The sequence below is a fragment of the Carcharhinus amblyrhynchos genome, chromosome 1, assembly GCF_965287045.1.
Source record: "Carcharhinus amblyrhynchos chromosome 1, sCarAmb.v2.hapA, whole genome shotgun sequence".
In the NCBI taxonomy this organism is placed as follows: Eukaryota; Metazoa; Chordata; class Chondrichthyes; order Carcharhiniformes; family Carcharhinidae; genus Carcharhinus; species Carcharhinus amblyrhynchos.
The window spans coordinates 110243423-110261862 of NC_137324.1; the positions used below are offsets into that span (position 1 = coordinate 110243423).

General features: G+C 41.6%; 1 protein-coding gene across 5 annotated transcripts in view; it reads right to left on the minus strand.

Annotated features, from left to right (window-relative positions):
- arhgap24 (Rho GTPase activating protein 24) overlaps nucleotides 1–18440 on the minus strand; it is a 619498-nt gene that overhangs the window by 13967 nt on the left and 587091 nt on the right. For all 5 annotated transcript variants that reach the window (XM_080191101.1, XM_080191092.1, XM_080191083.1 and 2 more), the window contains 3 exons: nucleotides 17946–18019; nucleotides 14649–14770; nucleotides 3548–4640 (listed from right to left, as the gene is read on the minus strand). In XM_080191101.1, the coding sequence (XP_080047227.1) occupies nucleotides 3548–4640; nucleotides 14649–14770; nucleotides 17946–18019 (1289 nt within the window). The remainder of the gene's footprint in view (nucleotides 1–3547; nucleotides 4641–14648; nucleotides 14771–17945; nucleotides 18020–18440) is intronic.

Consider the following 18440-nt stretch of genomic DNA (forward strand, 5'->3'; position numbering starts at 1 on the left):
GGACCTCTGATATTTCTAATGTGTATAAATGATTTGGAAGAGGGACTAACTGGTGTGATCAGCAAGTTTGCAGATGACATGAAGATAGCTGGACTTGCTGATAGTTGTCTAACAGTGTTGGACAATACAGCAGGATATAGATAGGCTGGTAAATTGGACGGAGAAATGACAGATGAAATTTAATTCAGATAAATGCGAGGTGATGCATTTTGGAAGAAATAATGTAGCAGGGGAGTTATACAATAAATGGTAGGACTATTAAGAGTATAGAAACACAGAGGGACCTAAGTGTGCAAGTTCACAAGTCCTTGAAGGTGGAAGTACAGGTGGAGAAGGTGGTGAAGAAGGCATATGGTATGCTTGCCTTTATAGGAAGGGGGATAGAGTATAAAAGCTGGCGTCTAATGTTGCAGTTGTATAGAACGTTGGTTAGACCACATTTGGAGCACTGCGTCCAGTTCTGGTCGCCGCACTACCAGAGGACGTGGAGACCCTGGAGAGAGTGCAGAGGAGGTTTACCAGGATGCTGCCTAGTATGGAAGGTCTTAGCTAAGAGGAGAGTTGGGCAAATTGGGGCTGTTCTCCCTGGAAAGACGGAGAATGAGGGAGACCTAATAGAGGTGTATAAGATTACGAAGGGTATAGATAGAGTGAACAGTGGGAAGTTTTTTCCCAGGTTGGATACAAAAACCACGAGGGGCCACGGGCTTAGGGTTAGAGGGGTGAGGTATAATTCAGATGTTAGAGGGAGGCTTTTCACACAGAGGTTTGTGGGGGCCTGGAATGCACTGCCAAGTAGGGTGGTGGAGGCAGGCACGCTAGAGTTGTTTAAGGCTTACCTAGATAGGCACATGAGCAGAGTAGAGATAGAGGGATACAAAAGAATGTTCCAGTTAAGGATCAAGAGCCTCGGGACATTCCTGGGAATCAATAGATTCCTGTGGGCCATCCAACATATTTTATGGCTCACCTGTCTCTTACGTTTGAGCTTCTGGGGATCTTCCGTGAATGTCTGTATAGGCTGTGTATGTTTATTCATGTCTCTTTTTTTACATCCACAGGTGATTCAGTCCGCCTTGTTGGCCAACAAGGGGCATACACGCGGTGGGTCGTGCGAGGGCTGCTCTTGGATATTGCTTCGAGTGTTGTCTAGTGCTTCACGTCATTAGTGTACGCTTAAACTGGACCAACTGACGGGCAACACAACAGCTCAGTGACTATCACTGTTTGCTGTGCAGTTACAGGGACCCGAGTCCGATCTCCGACTTAGGTCGGTGTCTGTGGGAGTTTGCACATTTTCCCTGTGCTTGCATGGGTTTTCTCCAGGTGCTCCGGTTTCCTCCCACACCCCAAAAACGTGCTTTTAGGCTGATTGGTGTTAACAAATTGTCCCTAAATTAGACCTCCCTTAATCTGGCATACATATAATTCTCTAAATTTGCACCCCTTTGTTGTGGCGTCCAAGAGGTGTAGATAACAGTCATAAGTAGAAGAAGGATTGGAATGAGGCACTCACTGAGTGTTAAAATGGGCAGCGCAGGCTTGTAGGGCTGAAGGGCCTGTTTCCCGTGCTTTGTAATCATAGAACCCTACAGTGCAGAAAGAGGGCCTTCGGCCCATCGAGTCTGCACCAAACACAATCCTACCCAGGCCCCACCCCCATATCCCTACATATTATACCCACTAATCCCTCTCACCTACGCATCCCTGGACACTAAGGGGCAATTTCTTAGCGTGGCCAATCGACCTAACCCGCACACCTTTGGACTGTGGGAGGAAACCGGAGTACCCGGAGGAAACCCACGCAGACATGAGGAGAATGTGCAAACTCCACACAGACAGTGACCCGAACCAGGAATCGAACCCAGGACCCTGGAGCTGTGAAGCAGCAGTGCTAACCACTGTGCCACCGTGCCGCCCTTTATTTCTTTATTTTCTCTTCATTTATTCCATCAAATTCCATCTTAATTTTGAACACATTAATTAAATTTCTCTTTCACCTTCTTTGCTCCTAGGATAACAAGTACAGTCTCTCCAAATAACTGAATTCTCTGAATCCTGGGTTCCAGTAAATCACCTCTGGACCCTCTCCAGTCCCTCAACTCCTTCCTCAAATGTACTGCCCAGAATTGGCCAAGTTACTCCAGTAGAGACCTAACCAGTTGTTTGTATAGGAATAGAATAACTTTTCCTGCTTTTGTGCTTTATGTCTTGAACCAAGGATTGATTTGCTTTTCTAACAGCCTTATTGATTTGACCTGACACCTTCAAAGATTTGTGAATATACATCTACAGACGCTCTCTTCCTGCAGCACATTTAAAACTATACTGCTTTATATTGGCTCTCCTCATTCTGTCTTCTATAATGTATCATGATCCCTTCATTCCTGGAGATACTAAACAATGAATTTGATTCCCTGTGTGATGGGCTTATTGACTTCTGCTGCTCCCATTAGACTATCTGCAAACAATTATCAACTGCTTCACTACCTCATTTAGATATTAAACATTTAAAATCTACTTCCTTTTCTTACTTCCAAATTGTAATGCAGGGGTTTCTCATTACTCCATGTCGAGCCACATCTGCCTAAATCTGCCCATTCTTCTAATCTCGCTCTGCCTTCCCGCTGACCTCGCTCTGCCCTGCCGCTGACCTCACTCCGCCCTCCCGCGACCTCGCTCTGCCCTCCCGCCAACCTCACTCCATCCACCCGCCGACCTCACTCTGCCTTCCCACCAACCTCGCTCCGCCCTCCCGCAGACCTTGCTCTGTCCTCCTGTTACCTTTATCACAATTTTTTGGAAATCCATTTGGACTTGCCCTGATAAATTCGTATCCCCCAAATACCTTACAATTAATTCCACTGCTATAGGCTTTAGTGGCTTACCAACATGTAACATTAACTGACCAGTTAAGTTCTTAGTTTCTCTGGGATGCCTTTTTTGAAGTTAGAGTCCCAGTCCTGTTTACTATCCTTAGACCTATTGGACATTTTCTTGTTGCCAAAAGGCCAGCTCTAGGATGTGATGTTCTTTTCTGTAAATGGATCACACTGTCTATTAAAGGCTCGATCAACAACCTGGTCATGAATTCACTTCAACAATACTCCCAGACCTGATTTTCAAAGATATTTGTGGATGATGTGCAACAGATGGCTTTTCATGTTTGGCAGATGGTCGTTTTCAGATAAATCACTTTTTCCTTTTAATCTTCTGCCTTTTCTACCTCTCCTATCCCTATTACAACATCAGTTGCCTTTTGGTAATTTGCCCAAGCGATTATTCTTCATGTATGAGGCTGGACAATAAATAATGTTCAATTATTCAGGGGCTGGTTCAATCCTACTCCTCACACACATGTCCAGCTGAAAGAAGGTTATGGTGGACATTAGGAAACAACTTTGATTTTACAACAGGAAGATAAAAGCAGAGGGAAGATAAGGTAAATTCTATCTGTTAATTGCCTTTTTACCTTCAAATTTGAAAACAGAGATTGCAGTATCAGCTTTAAAACAGTACATCTGCAGTCTACTTAACTAACACATACCTTTTTACTCTTGCTTCATACTCAATCTTTTGTTTTGTTACTTCTTGCTTCAGGCTTGTTACAAGACTGTGCAAGGCACTGTGATTACCAGTGGAAGTGTTGGAGACAAATGTGTCACTGTTATCGCTGCTGTTTGTAGCACGACTACTGCAGCCACCTCCACTACTTCGCTCATATTTATTCTCGGAATCAGTCCGAACGGACCTCTCGTGTGCTTGTCCCTCCAAAATCGGGTCTTCGTAACTTGCTGCGTAAATATCCTGGTCTGGGCAGGTAGTTGTGGAGGAACGACAGGAGTTTGAATGCTCCATCAAGGAGATTTCACAGGAAGAGGTAGACCAGGTGGCACTGTCCACACTCTGCTTGTCATCAGAGTTTGAAAGAGAAAACTGCTGCTGAACGTTGTCATAGATGGATAGTCTGTTGTGCTGTGTGGATTCGCTGTTTGCTGTGTCCTTGGGCTTATTGTCCCTCAGTGTGACGTACCCATTGGGCATCCACCCTGCAATTCGATTGTTTAAAGAGGAACTCATCATGTCTGTGCTGGAGATCCCCATTCTCACTCCCCCATTCTGCATGCTACCAGTGCCCATCTTGGTCCCTGTTCCTTTCAGTGAGGAGTTTCTCCTTGCTTGCAAACTACCATTTGGCAGTGTTTGTACTTTCTCCTGGTTTTCTGTGGGGCTGCTGAAGGACCCATTAGTGACTATTCCACTGCCTTTAGAATAAGCTGGATTCTTTTTCACCATGATGGGCGGGCTTCTGTTGACATCTACTTTGCTGAGGCTGCTCCTGGGGCTCGTATTCAGCTTGTTGCCCCCATTCAGTGTAGTAGGAGAGCCTCCATTCTCACCACTTCCCCTTTTGGGTGACTCAGAGTTATCCCAGGAGCACTGGCGTACAGGTTCGACAGCTGGCTTCTTGTTCTCTTTATTGAGAGGCGGGGGAGAAAAGGGCACAAAGGGTTTCTTTGGTATTTCATTGTTGTTATTGCACCCGTCCTGTCTGCTCTGAATCTCTTCTCCTTCTTTGGGAAATAAGCTGCTGTGTTCACTTATAAATACAGACATTAACTGCTGAACCAAGACTGTACCTGCAAAAGGGGGGTGTGGATAAGGAAATCAATAACAAAAAGTGAATTACAAACTCTGTACCATGTACTGTCTCTAGATTGAAACAGTGTAAACTTAATAGCATTTATACCAAGCAGGCAAACAATTACAGGTCAATAATATTGACAAATAAAACTATAGTTTCAAAGCAAGAAACAGCCCATATTAATTTACACATCTTCTATTTACTCAGGTAAACCATAAAAAATCTCCTGTTTTAAACTCTGCTCCTTTTGAAGCAAGTGCTCAGCTGATTCCATAGATTAAGCTCATGAACATAATGGTACCTCATCTTCACAGCCCTCGCATCCAATCAGAAATGTTGTGATCCGCTGTGACCTCTGCTGCTGTGCGTTCTGGCCAATTTCAGGAAGCTGCCTGGGGCCCCTTTGGAAAAGTCTCTGCCTATCTCCACTTCACCACCTCCCATTATAATGGAACCAAGAAAGAGTCTTAACATTGGAACAGTGCCTGTTGCTTTGATTGTGGCCTCCAGAAAACGGCAAAAGAAAAATAAATTTCCCAAAAGGGAAAAATGGCCTATCATTTTAGGGTCACGTGATTCAATGTGGCTTCTGTTGTTATGGATTGTCTTTGTTTTAGTCAAGGTGCTGAACTCTAGTTAACTGACTCAAAATCTTAATGCAATAAAGCAGTCAACACGGTTTTATGAACAGAAATTACAAGTGGAATCTTATGAAGCTCCTGAGAGTAGGAAACAAGATGGGTGAGGGCACTTCATTATGTCAAAGGTCAGCTTTCCAATGGCGACATGAAACTATGGAATTAAGTTGGGAGTGTGTTGAAAGCGGATGAACTTCTAGATGACCAGCATTGGGAACTACTTCTTAATGCATTTACATGTCGTGTTTGCTTATTTAAAGACAACCTCAACAGAATTATGTGTTCCTTTCCAAATAAGCAATCAATAGATGAGAAACACATGTCTTTAGATTCACAATTGCTCAGACCCTGGTGTGAAGCAGGTGAGGTAGGTTTGACATGAATAGGAGCTGCCTGTATGGGCAGCCTTGTTCAATGACTGGAGAGGACGTACTACTGATTGAGAATGGGTGGAGATAGTCAAGGGGGCACAGGGCAGGTCTGACTAGGGGAGGGAGAAGGCAGTCAAGGGGGGAAACGGGGAAGGTTGACTAGGGGAGGGTGGTAGCAATTCTATAAAATCGCATGGGGTCAAGGAGGAAAAAGCTGAACTATATAGAAATTTGGCAGGGCAAACATGATTGTGGGTCAATCAAGGATTATTCAATGAAGTTCAATAGTGATGTCCTGAGATTTGAGGGTAATAGAGGGAGAGCCAAGGATGATGCATGGAAATTTAAGGGTAATGTTGCCCATGTGGCCAACTGTCCCTCCTAAAAGTTAAAGTGCCACACACTTCCAGTTTCACTGCCAAGAACCACGTCGCTACAAGAAGGTTCCACCTCATGTTTCACAAATGTATGAATGATCTTTGAGAATACAACAATGAGGATGGATAAGAGGGAACCAGTAAACGCAGTGTATTTGGATTTCCAAAAGACATTTGATAAGATGCCACAGAAAAGAAAACACAAGATGAGCTCATGGTATTGGGCATAATACATTTGCATGGACATTGAATTGGCTACAGGAAACAGAGAGCTGATATAAATGGGTCATTTTCAAGTTGGCAAACTGTAACTATTGGGGTTCTATAATGATCACTGACAGAGCCTCAATTATTGATTATCTATAGTAATGACATGGAAGGAGGCATCATGTGTATTATAACCAAATTTGCTGATGATACAAAAATGGGTGGAATAGCCAGTTATCAGAAGGATATAAAGGGTGGTACTTGATGGAGGTGATGGAGTTTCTGCCCACTATGGAGAATCTGCAAGAACATTATGCCCTTTCAAGAAGGTGGGAAGAAATCAATGACCAGAATCTAATAGTGGCAAAAACAACTCTCCCTCCTTACCCCAAGGTGTGGCAGCTGTGCATTGCTCGGCAGTGCTGTGGGAGCAGTGGCAGCTGTCAGTCATGCACACACTCGATACCCAGGATCACTGAGGGACCCTGGCCATGGCTGAATGATGGCAAGATGGGGGTCACGGATTGAAAGTCACCGCAGAATGGGTGGGTTATTGAATAGCAACGGCAGATTGTGGTTCTCAGTTGGCTCCTCCTTCCTGATGCCAGGTCCCTGAACCAGCTATCTTGAATGAGCAATCTGCTCCGGAAGCCTACAAGCAACCCTGATAGGGTTTGCTTTTCAGGCTTCCTACATGGTGAGTCCTCCATCTGCTACTGAAGGAATACCAGCAGTAGTGGGATGAAGCCCTTAAGTGGCCACCACTTAATGTTCTCCATTGGTGACAAGTGGAAAGGCTGTCCATGGCCCAATTAACTACCCCTTCACTCCCAAAATCGGGAGGGCATTAAATTTTGCCCAACGTGTCTACAAAAGGGTACAGATAGGTTAAGTGAAGGGAAAACATTTGGCGGGGGGGGTATAATGTGAGGTTATGCACTTCAGTAGCAAAGATAGAAAAACAGATATGATTTAATAAAGACTGCAGGACAGGGGAGTTTGGATGTCCTTGTACATGAGTCACAAAATATTAGGATGTAGGCACAAGTAATTAGGAAGGCAAATAGAAAGTTGGCCTTTATTGCAAGGAGATGGTACGTAAGAATAGGATGTCTTTTGCTGAGACCACATTTAGGGTACTACATACAGGGTGGGATTTTATGGTCTCGCTCGGGCGAGACCGGAAATTCCCATCTGAGGTCATTGTCGGATCCTAGCCAACGCCAATTGCGTAGTGGGTGAGGTGATAGAGTTCCCGCCACAGGATTTGATCCGCTTACTTACAAAGGGATAGACTTGCAGTAGGGATAGTTTAGAAAAGGTTCACTAGGTTGATCCCTGAGATGAAGGGACTGTCTTATTAGAAAAGATTGATGAGGTGTTTTTTTAACACTTAGCCTTTCATGGGATATTGGCATAACTGGCATTTATTGTCCATCCGTAATTGCCTTCAAGAAGGTAATGGTGTGCTACCTTCTTAAACTGCAACAGTCCATTTGGTGGAGATACACCCACAGTGCTGTAAGGGAGGGAGTTCATAGAATAGAATCCCTACAGTACAGAAAGAGGCCATTTGGCCCATCGCGTCTGCACCGACCACAATCCCACCCAGACCCTACCCCCGTATCCTACATATTTACCCACTAATCCATCTAACCTCAGGACACTAAGGGGCAATTTAGCATGGCCAATTAACCTAACCTGCACATCTTTGTGGGAGGAAACCAGAGCACCCGGAGGAAATCCACGCAGACACGAGGAGAATGTGCAAACTCCACACAGACAGTTACCCAAGCTGGGAATTGAACCCAGGTCCCTGGAGCTGTGAAGCAGCAGTGCTAACCATTTCACTCAAAGTTCCAGGACTTTGAACCAGCGACAGTGAAGAAAGAGCAATATAGTTCCAAGAAGGTGCATAACTTGGAGGAGAACTTGTAGGTGGTGGTGTTCCCAGATATCTGCTGCCCTTCTCCTTCCAGGTGGTAAAGTCTGCAAGTTTTTGGAAGATGCTGTTGAAGGACTCTTGGTGAATTGCTGCAATGCATTTTCTAGGTTGCATACACTGCAGGCACTACGTGCATTGATGAAGGTAGTGAATGTTTAAAGTGGTGGATGGGGTGCCAATCAAGTTGCATGTTTTGTCTTGGATGGTATTGAGATTGTTGTTGGAGCTGCACTCATCCAGGCAAGTGCAGTATATCCCATCATACTCTTAACTAGTGCCTTGTCGATGATGGGCAGACTTTGGGGAGTCAGGCGTTGAGTTATTCACCTCTGACCTGCTCTTGTGGCTACAGTAATTATATGGTCAGTTTCTGGTCAATGGTAACCCAGAGAATGTTGATAGTGGGGGATTCAGCAGTGTTAATGTCATTGAATGTTAATAATGAGATGGTCATTGCCTGGCACTTGTGAAATGCAAATATTTCCTGCCACTCATCAGCCCAAGTTTGAATGTTGTCCAAGGCTTGTTCTGCATAAACATAGGCTGCATCAATGTCTGGAGAATCCTGAATGATACTGAACATATATAATCATCAGCAAACATCCCCACTTCTGACCTTATGATGGAGGGACGGACATTATTGGAGGAACAACAAAAGATTGGGCTTAGAAAACTACTATGAGCAATTGCTGCAGCAATGCCATAGGACTGAGATGATTGATGCACAACAACCAAAACCATTGTTCTTTGTGATGGGAATGACTCCAACTAATGGGAGGAATTCCTATTGACTTCAGTTTTGCTGGGGCTCCTTGATACCAAACTTGGTTAAATGCCACCTTGTTATCAAGGTCAGTTACTCTCACCTCATTTTTGGACTTCAGCTCTTGTGTTCATGTTTGGACCAAGGCTGTAACAAGGTCAGGAGCTCAGTAGTCCTGGTGGAAGTCAAACTGAGTGTCAGTGAGCAGATTATTGTTGTGAATCTATTGCTTGATAGCGCTGTCAACAAAATTTCCCATCACTTCGCTGATGATCAAGAGTAGACTGATAGGGCAGTAATTGGCCCGGTTGGATTTCTCCTGTTTCCTGTAGGCAGGACATACCTGAGTAATTTTCTATATTGCCGGATGGATGCCAAAATTTTAGCTGCACAGTAACAGCTTGGCTAGGAACACAACTAGTTTTACAGCGAAAGTTTTCAGTAGCTATTTCTTGTTATCATGTAGAGTGAATCAAATTGGCTGAAAACTGACATCTGTGCAGCTGGGGACCTCTGGGGGAGGCGGAGATGGATCGCCCACTCAGCACGTTAGGTTGAAGATGGCTTCAAATGTTTCAGCCTTTTGTGTTTTGCACTGATGTCCTGCATCATTGAAGATGGGTATATTTATTGAGCACCTCCTCCAGTTCAATTTTATCTACAATCTTATTGAATAGTTGAACAAGTCTGAGGGGCTGAGTGACCTAGTTCTGCTCCATTGTCATATTCTTATGTTCTTCAATCAGAAATTCAGCAATCATTCTGCATGAATTGTCAACCACTTATTTAGATGTCCAGAAAATCATTGCACAACATTACTCTCTGATAGTTTAAGGACCAATCTCTGACTATAGACTTTTCCCACTCATTTAAGAAGGAACTTTATTTTAATATCACATTTCATTGTTTAGTTATATTTATTATGAAGTGTATAAAATAAAGGGGATATGTGATTTTTGCCAAGTAGTGATACTAGGCAGCAGTACGCCTGATTAAATTCCTGTGTTGACAGCATCTATAGTTTCTTCCTCAAGCATGTTGGCTGAAGCTTGATGTAAAAGTACTTTGCTAAATTTCCTTCAAACTCATATCCAGATGGCAGTAACAACAAAATATTCCAAAATACAGGATTTCTTATAACTCCCCAGGCAACCTAGATGCCACATAAATCTATTTAAAATTAAAGTTAATTTAATTTAAATGGTCAACAGTGGCTTTCTGTCAAAGCAGGTTACCTTACAGCACCAATGTCAGCTTGTAAACTTTATATTCCAAGAGATTTATTTTATAAATCTTATCTGTTAAGGGAGTAATTTAAACCAAGAATGCTGCAAAGGCCCCATCTATCACATAACACATTTGTAAATCTGTTCCTTCTGTTTCTTGTGCATTTGAATAAAGTAGATTTTAATATTAAATTGATGCATGCACAGCAGGAAGACCATAATTGCAAATATTAAACTATAACAAACTCTCGCTCCATGGGGATGATTTTAACCCAATCCACCCAGCAGAAACGGTTGAGTGAGCAGTTAAAATCACATAGAAAATAGGAACAAGAGGGGGCCACTTGGCCATTCGAATCTGCTCTGCCATTCATTATGATCATGGCTGATGGTCCAACTCAATAGCCTGATCCTGCTTTCCTCCATATCCTTTGATCACCCAGGTTACTTAACTGCCCTTGATCCATTCACATCTTCTGTGATTTTTACTCAAGCTTTTGGATAGGCAGCTAAGGTGACCATTCCAAACTGAAATATGTAGATTGAGGTTTAGGGGTTTGGTGCTGTCGTCAGGCCCTGACTACTGTTCTGAACAAGGCCTAAGCTGGGAATAGGTTGTGGCTTTTGTCTTGAGGCTGAAGAGGGTAAGTATCTGCCAGGAGCAGGAAAACAACTAAGCAATTATAACTTTTGTTTGTGTGATTAGCCAAAGCAGGATTATTTAGTTCTCCCCAGCCTGAACTCACCTATCAGAGGGTGATGGGCCATCTAATTATCTACACACTAGCAGTTTCTGTCCAGCTCTATTCCAGCTATTTCTAGGCTGCATGTGGGCCACTGACCCAGTAACAAGGTTTAGACTTTAACATAACCCATCTTATTAACAGTTTATCAGTGGTTTCAATATACTGACCTTATTGCACACAAGCTAATACTGCATGATGTCTATAAAGGTGGGGTGTGCACCAAAAAGATGAAAACTTGCTCAATTTACAGGAAATAATATTGTTGGCTGCTACTCTACTGCACACTATTTTAGAACTGATGGAGAGTTTTACAACCACTGACAACTTCACAGCCAATGAAATACTTCTTGAAGTGTAATCATTGTTGCAGTGTAGGAAACACAGCAGCTAATTTGCACGCAGCAAGCTCCAATCTATAAGGGTTTTCATTTTTCCACCTTATCTAAGCTGGATAAATTCTTCAGCAGCAATGCAGAGATTGTAATGTAAATCAAAGAGATAAGCATTGATCACAGGTTGTAGCTAGAATGCAAGACAATACAGAAGCATAGAACGGTTCCAGCACAGAAAGCAACTCTTTGGCCCATTATGTCTTTGCTCTTACTCTGAAGGAGTAACTCACCACAGGCCAACCCCCTGTCATTTGCATGTAGCCCTGCAATTTTTTTTTCCTTTTTCAGATAATGATCCTATTCTTTTATCAAAAGATTGAACCTGCCTCCACCACATTCCCAGACAGTGCATTTCAAATCCTAACCACTCACTGCACATAAAAGCCTTTCCTCATATTGCCATTGCTTCTTTTGACAACTACCTTACATCTGTGCCCACTGGTCCTCAATCTTTCCACCAATAGAAACCACTTCTCCATATCTAGTCTGTCCAGAACCATCACAATTTTGAACATCTCCATCAAATCTCCTCAACCTTCTCTTTTCCAAAGAGAACAGTCGCAGCTCCTCCAATATTTCTACATAAGTGAAGTTCTTCATCTCTGGAACCAATCTTTTCTGCACCCTCCTTAATGGCTTCACATCCTTTCTAAAAGTGTTGTGCCCAAATTTGGATGAAAAACTCCAATTGAGGTCAAATCAGTGTTTTATACAGGTTTAATAGTACTTCCTTGGTTTTGTACTCTGTGCCTCTGTTTATAACAGCTAGGGTGTTGTATGCTTTATTAACCTCTTTCTCAACCTGTCTTACCATCTTTAATGATTACATGCACATATACACCCGGGTCCCGCTGCTCCTGCAGCACCTTTAGATTAGTATGATATACTTCAGAATGTCTTTCTGTGTTCTTCATATCAAAATGTATCACTTCACACTGCTCTGCATTAAATTCCATTTGCCATTTGTTCACCCATTCCACCAAACTGTCCACTTTTTTCAAGTTCTACTCTATCCTTCTCATGGTTCACATTACTTTCAAGCTTGATATCATCTACGATTTTACAATTGTGCCCTGTACACAAAGGTCTAGTCATTAATACATATAACAGGAAGAGTAAGGATCCTAACACCAATTTCTGAGGAACTCCACTATAAACCTTCCTTTAGTTTGGAAAACAATCATTCATCACTACTCTTTCTTGTCACTCAGCCAATTCCATAGCTATGTTTCAACTGTCCTTTTATTTTATGAGCTCTAACTTAAATCTAATGTGCATCACTTTACTAAATGCCTTTTGGAAGGCCATGTGCACCACATCAACATCAGTATCCTCATCAACCCTCTCTGTTACCTCATCAAAGAACTCCAGCAAGGTAAACATGATTTGTTCTTAACAAAGCCATACTGGCTTTCATTAATTAACCTGTATTTGCCCAAGTGACTTTCAGTTTTGTTCTGAGTTATCATTTCAAAGCAAAGATTAAACTGACTGGTCTGCATTTGTTGGACTTATCTTTACACTCTGAAACAAAGGAGTAACATTTGAAATTCTCCAGTCCTCTGGCACCACCCCGAGTCTAAAATAGATGAGAAAATTATGATTGGTGTCTCAGCAATCTCCACTCTCCCTTCATTATCCTTGGATATGTCACATATCCTGATGCCTTATAAACTTTTAAGCATAGGTAGCCTATCTAATACCTCCTCCCTTTCAATTTCAAACCCTAGGTAGCATCTTCTTCCTTTGTAAAATGAGATGCAAAATATTAATTTAATACCTCAGTCAGGCACCCTGCCCTCATGTGTCAATCCCCTTTTTGGTTCCTATTCAATCCCACTTCTCCTGTTACCAATCTTTTACTATTTATATGCCTATAGAAGATTTTTGGATTCCATTCCAAGTCTCTGCTTATACTCTCTCTTTGACTCTTTAATTTGCTTTTTCAATTCCGTTCTCATCCTTCTATATTTGGCCTGGTTCGCAATTGTATTATCTACTAAATATCTTTCATAAGCATGCTTTTTCTATTTCATTTTAATCTCTATTTCTTTCATCATCTAGGGATCTCTGGATTTGTTAGCCCCACCTCTCTCCTTCACATGACAATACCTTGACTGTATTTAAACTATCTCTTCCTTAAAGACAGCCCATTCTTCAGATATAGTTTTGCCTGCTAATCAGTGATTCCATTTATCTGGAACAGATCCATTCTTACTCCACTGAAGTTGGCTTTACCCTAGTTAATTATCCTTACTCTGTATTTTACTTCAGATTTTTATAATCAACCTAAACCTTATGTTACAGTGATTACTGTCCCATAAATGTTCTCCTGCTGACACTTAGCTCACCTCATTCCCAAAAACCAGGTCCAACATTGCCTCCTTTCTCATTGGACCTAGAATGTTCTGCTGTAGAACATTTTCCTGAACACAGTCTTGGAACTCTTGCTCCTCTCTGCCCTTTATGTAACTTCTATCACAGTGTATATTTAGTTAATTAAAGTCCCCATTACAACTACTCTATAATTTTTGCATCTCTGAAAATTCCTTGCAAATCTGTGCCTCATTATAGGCCACACTAAGCAATGCAATTGCAGATTTTTTGTTCCTTAGCTGTCAACAAATAGATTCTGTCCTTGACCCCTCTGGAGCATTTTCTCTCTCCAGCACTGCATTATTCTCCTTAATCAACATGTTCCACTTTTCCTTCCTTTATTTCCTCAACATTTTCAAGAAAAATGTCTCATCATCCCACGGCGAGTTTTCTAGCGGTGATGACGGCTCGCTATTGACCACCAGTGGGATCTTCCCATCCCACTGATATTGATGATGTTTTCCATGGCTCACTCATCCCATCACTGGAAAGTCCACTGCATGCGTTTTGGGCAGGGGGTGGGTGTGACATTCAGTGGAAGGACCAGAAGATCCCATTACTGGGAAGGCTTGGGGGAAAAAAACTGGTCTTAAAGTAAAGTACAAGTCTGAATGTCTGAGTCCAGGACACTACATAATTCTTTTACTCCCTTGTTTATAACCCACTAAAGCAGATTTTCTGTGGTCTGTTAAAGTAGGTGTACCTTTGTCTGTACATACAACTACTTGGGCAAGGAGGGATGCAGCATAATTTTCTAAACATAAATGTCTTTCACCCTTGTTCCTCCCCAAATTCTCCTCCAGAACAGCATACAATACTGAATAACCAAAGTCAGAATTATGTTCAGCCATATTACACTACAACTAACAATCACCCAAAGGTGATAAATAAGGACAAATTGAAAATACTGTATTATTAATCATAAAGCAAAAATAAATTTCAAGCATAGGTTTAGAAGTTACCTTCCATTATTGTAACAGGATTTTCGACCTTTGGACGCAGTATGTTTGGACCAAACACTGTTCCCAGATTCTGAACGCTCATTTTGTTTACATCTGAATAAGACTGGACTTCGTCCAGGAACCTGTGAAAGATTAATTAATCCATCAGAGTTTTTGAATCAGTGTTAACTACTTCCTGCTGCCTGTCATGTGTCGTTTCCTAGACATATTAAAAGTGCCATATGTACGAATGATGTAATACTGCTTTGCATTCTTGATTTACACAAAATGTACACTCTACACTGTCAAATGTGTGGGATAAATTTCAGCCTCAGATCTAAGCATTGCCCTTGGCCTAAACTGAAGACACAGTGCCCATTGTTAGGGATTCTAATCTTTCAGCACTGACTCTCATTTTGGGGCTAACTTTCTGCTGAGATCCTCCTGGTTGTTACAGCAGAATGTCAGCAGAAACCTCAGTGAAATGGCCTAAACACTGATACATTTCTCTGGGTTTCTCTCGATATTCTGCCACAGCAGGAGAACTTCCAGAGACAATCAACTCCTTGTTATTTTCCCAGCATGCTGTTTTCTTAAACAACATTAATTATAAATAACTTTCTGCGACATTTCTCATGCTGAACTAAACTAATCTTATGCAAAAGATGGATACGACACATTAAATGTCACTTGGTAGGTATGAATGTATAATGTTTATGGTATCAAACAACTAAACTAGAGGTAAAGGTGATCTACAACCTTGAAGGAGATAGGTATGGGGGTAGTGCATGCATTGATGATCATCTTCCAAAATTTTATAGTTTCTGGAATGGTTCCTGCAGATTGGAAGGTAGAAAATGTAACTCCACTATTTGAGAAGGAAGGGAAAGAGAAAACAGAGAACTTCAATCTGTTAGCCTTACATCAGTAGTTGTGAAATGCTAGAATCTATTGTAAATGATGCAATTAGTGGACACTTGGATGATAATGATCTGATTTAGGCATAGTCGACATGCATATGTGAATGGGACATTGATGAACCTGTTCAATTTTTTTGAGGACATTACTAACCTAATTGATGAAAGGGAGTTGGTAGACATGATAAACCTGGATTTTCAGAATGTTTTTAATAAAGTCCTCCATGGGCATTTGGTTAGCAAAATTAAAACACATGGAATAGGAGGTAATATTGTGGCATGCATTTAGGATTGGTTAACAGGTAAAGAACAGAGAGGAGGAATAAACAGGTCATTATCATTTTGGTGGACTGTGATAGTGGGCATCACAGCGATGAGTACTTGGGCTGTTCACAATATATATCAATGATTTGGATATGTAGACCAAATGTAATATTTCCAAGTTCATGGATGACCCAAAAGTTGGGGGGGCGGGGGGGCGGTTAGTTGGTAATGAATGTTGTGAGGAAGATGTAAAGCACCTTCAAGAGGATTTGGAGAGACTTAGTGAGTGGTCAACAATATGGCAGGTGGAATATAGTGTGGAAAAATGTAAAGTCATCCACTTTTGTAGGAGGAACAGATGCATAGAATATTTCTTAAATTTTAAGGATTAGAAAGTGTAGATGTACAAAAGGATCTTGATGTTCTTGTCAATAGGCAACTGAGGGCTAAGATGCGGGTACAGCCAGCAATAAGGAAGGCTAATGATATGTTAGCCTTTATCACTGGAGTAAAAGAGTAGTGACATTTCGCATCAATTGTATAGAACTTTGGTTACAGCACATCTGGAGTACTGTGTGCAGTTTTGGTCCCCTCACCTTAGGAAGAAATTTAGGGGGAGTGCAATGAAGATTCACCAGACTTGTTCCAGAATGGCAGGATTGTCCTTGAAATAGAAGCTGCCAAAACTGGACAGATATTCTCTAGAATTTTGAAGAACATGAGTTGATCTCACTGAAACCTACAAAATGCTAAAGGGACAGACAGAGTGGGTACAAGTAAGATGTTTATCTTGGTTAGGAAGTCTAGAACCAGGAGACACAATTTCAAAATAAGGGAGAAGCCACTTAGAAACGAGATGAGTAGAAATGTCTTTACACAGAGGGTTGTGAATCTTTGGAATTCTCTATCCCAGAGGATTGTGGAAGCTCAGTTATTGAGTATGTTTAAAGTAAAGATTAATTGATTTCTAAATGCCAATGACTAACAGAATAAGGGGATATTGTGGGGAAAAAAGTGTTGAAGTGGATGGTCAACCATGATGATATTGGATGATGGAGTTTGATCGGTTAAATAGCCTACTCCTCTGTTCATAATATAAATACAATTATGAAAATTATAAAACTTAACTTAATAAATATGATCATTTGTGGCCTGAAACCAAGACTAAAAATAATTGCGCAAGTTGGCAGACCATCATATGAACCCAGCCTATTTACTGATGCCCTTCAGGGAAAGGAACCCATTTCTTGTATTTATTCTGGCCTTCAGATGATGCCAACTCTTTTGAATTTAAGTAATTGAACTAGATTAAATAAACTGAGGGACAAAGAAAGAAGGGCAACCTCTTCAAGGGCACTTCCCAAAACAAAAACAAATCATGAATGAAACTTAAAACATTAAATCAAAATGTGATTAGAAGGGTTAATAAACACATCACAGTCCTTGTAGTGCACAACGTGCATGGAAGACCTATTGTGTACAGATGACTCCAGCCTGCACCACTGTGGTTGACTCTTAATCTTATTAAGTGGTCCAATAAATTATTCAGCTATAAAGACAATTACGATGGCATAGCGGTGAAAGCAAAAATATTTATCACCACCACCAGCTCCTTCTTAAGTGAAATATGGTTTGGCAACATTGACCAGATTCTGCAAATAGACCAGATCCTGCAAGTATTAAGAAAATTCTCCTGCGCTAATAGAGCTGCACTTACTTTTCATGGCAACACCCTATTACTTTCTATTATGTGTTGTAATGTCTTGAATTTCAGAACCACCCTTTTGCACTCAGTCTGTGTAGCACGTTGTGCCCTGCTCCTTGGGTGCCATGATATGGATATTGTGTTGGTGGTAGCCGTGATTCCTTGGGCTGGCAGACCATGCAGGTTACCTAAATCTACTTAATCATGTGAATTTGCTACCTCATGTAGGCCTGGACCTATGTGTTAAAAAGACAAACTGGCTTTGCTACCTGACGTGACTGCTTCTAGGATGCTGAGTGGATTGCAGCTGATCCTGGCATCAAATTGCACAAACAGACAATTTTGGATTCAGTGATGCAATAGTATGGATTCGGTGTTGTGTCAAAAAAGATGTTCAGACAGCAGGGCTGCAATCCTTCCATCAGAGTTTACCTGCAGATGTACTTTAACAAGTTGAAGTTGACTGGAGGGAGGGTCTTCACTTGTTTCACTAGTTCTTTCATCCCCTGGAAGAGATAAAGCAGGCTGTGAAAAAACGTTTAGAGTGCTCTCAAGCTAGAAATTGTTGGTACCCAGCATTAACCTTGTGCTTTCAAAACTTGGATAACAGCACCTAATGTAGACCAATTTTACAAGCAAGGCAACAGTGAGGTCTGTACCTTCTTTTTGTGGATTCCAGTTAAATTCCTGTCAGTGATGCCATGTTCCTTCTGTTTGGTATATCAAAGCTCGCCTTATTTTTGTATATTTGAAAGTCAATGATAGTTTACAAATTACAGAGTCAAACACAGATTGAGAAGCAAGATACAGATCCAAGGAGCAGAGCTCCAGCACCTTTGGAAGCGTTTACTGGAGAACTTATCCTCAGGATATTAAATAAGTGGATTAGAGTCTCTTACAGATTAGTTTGTAAATAGTGTGCGGAAG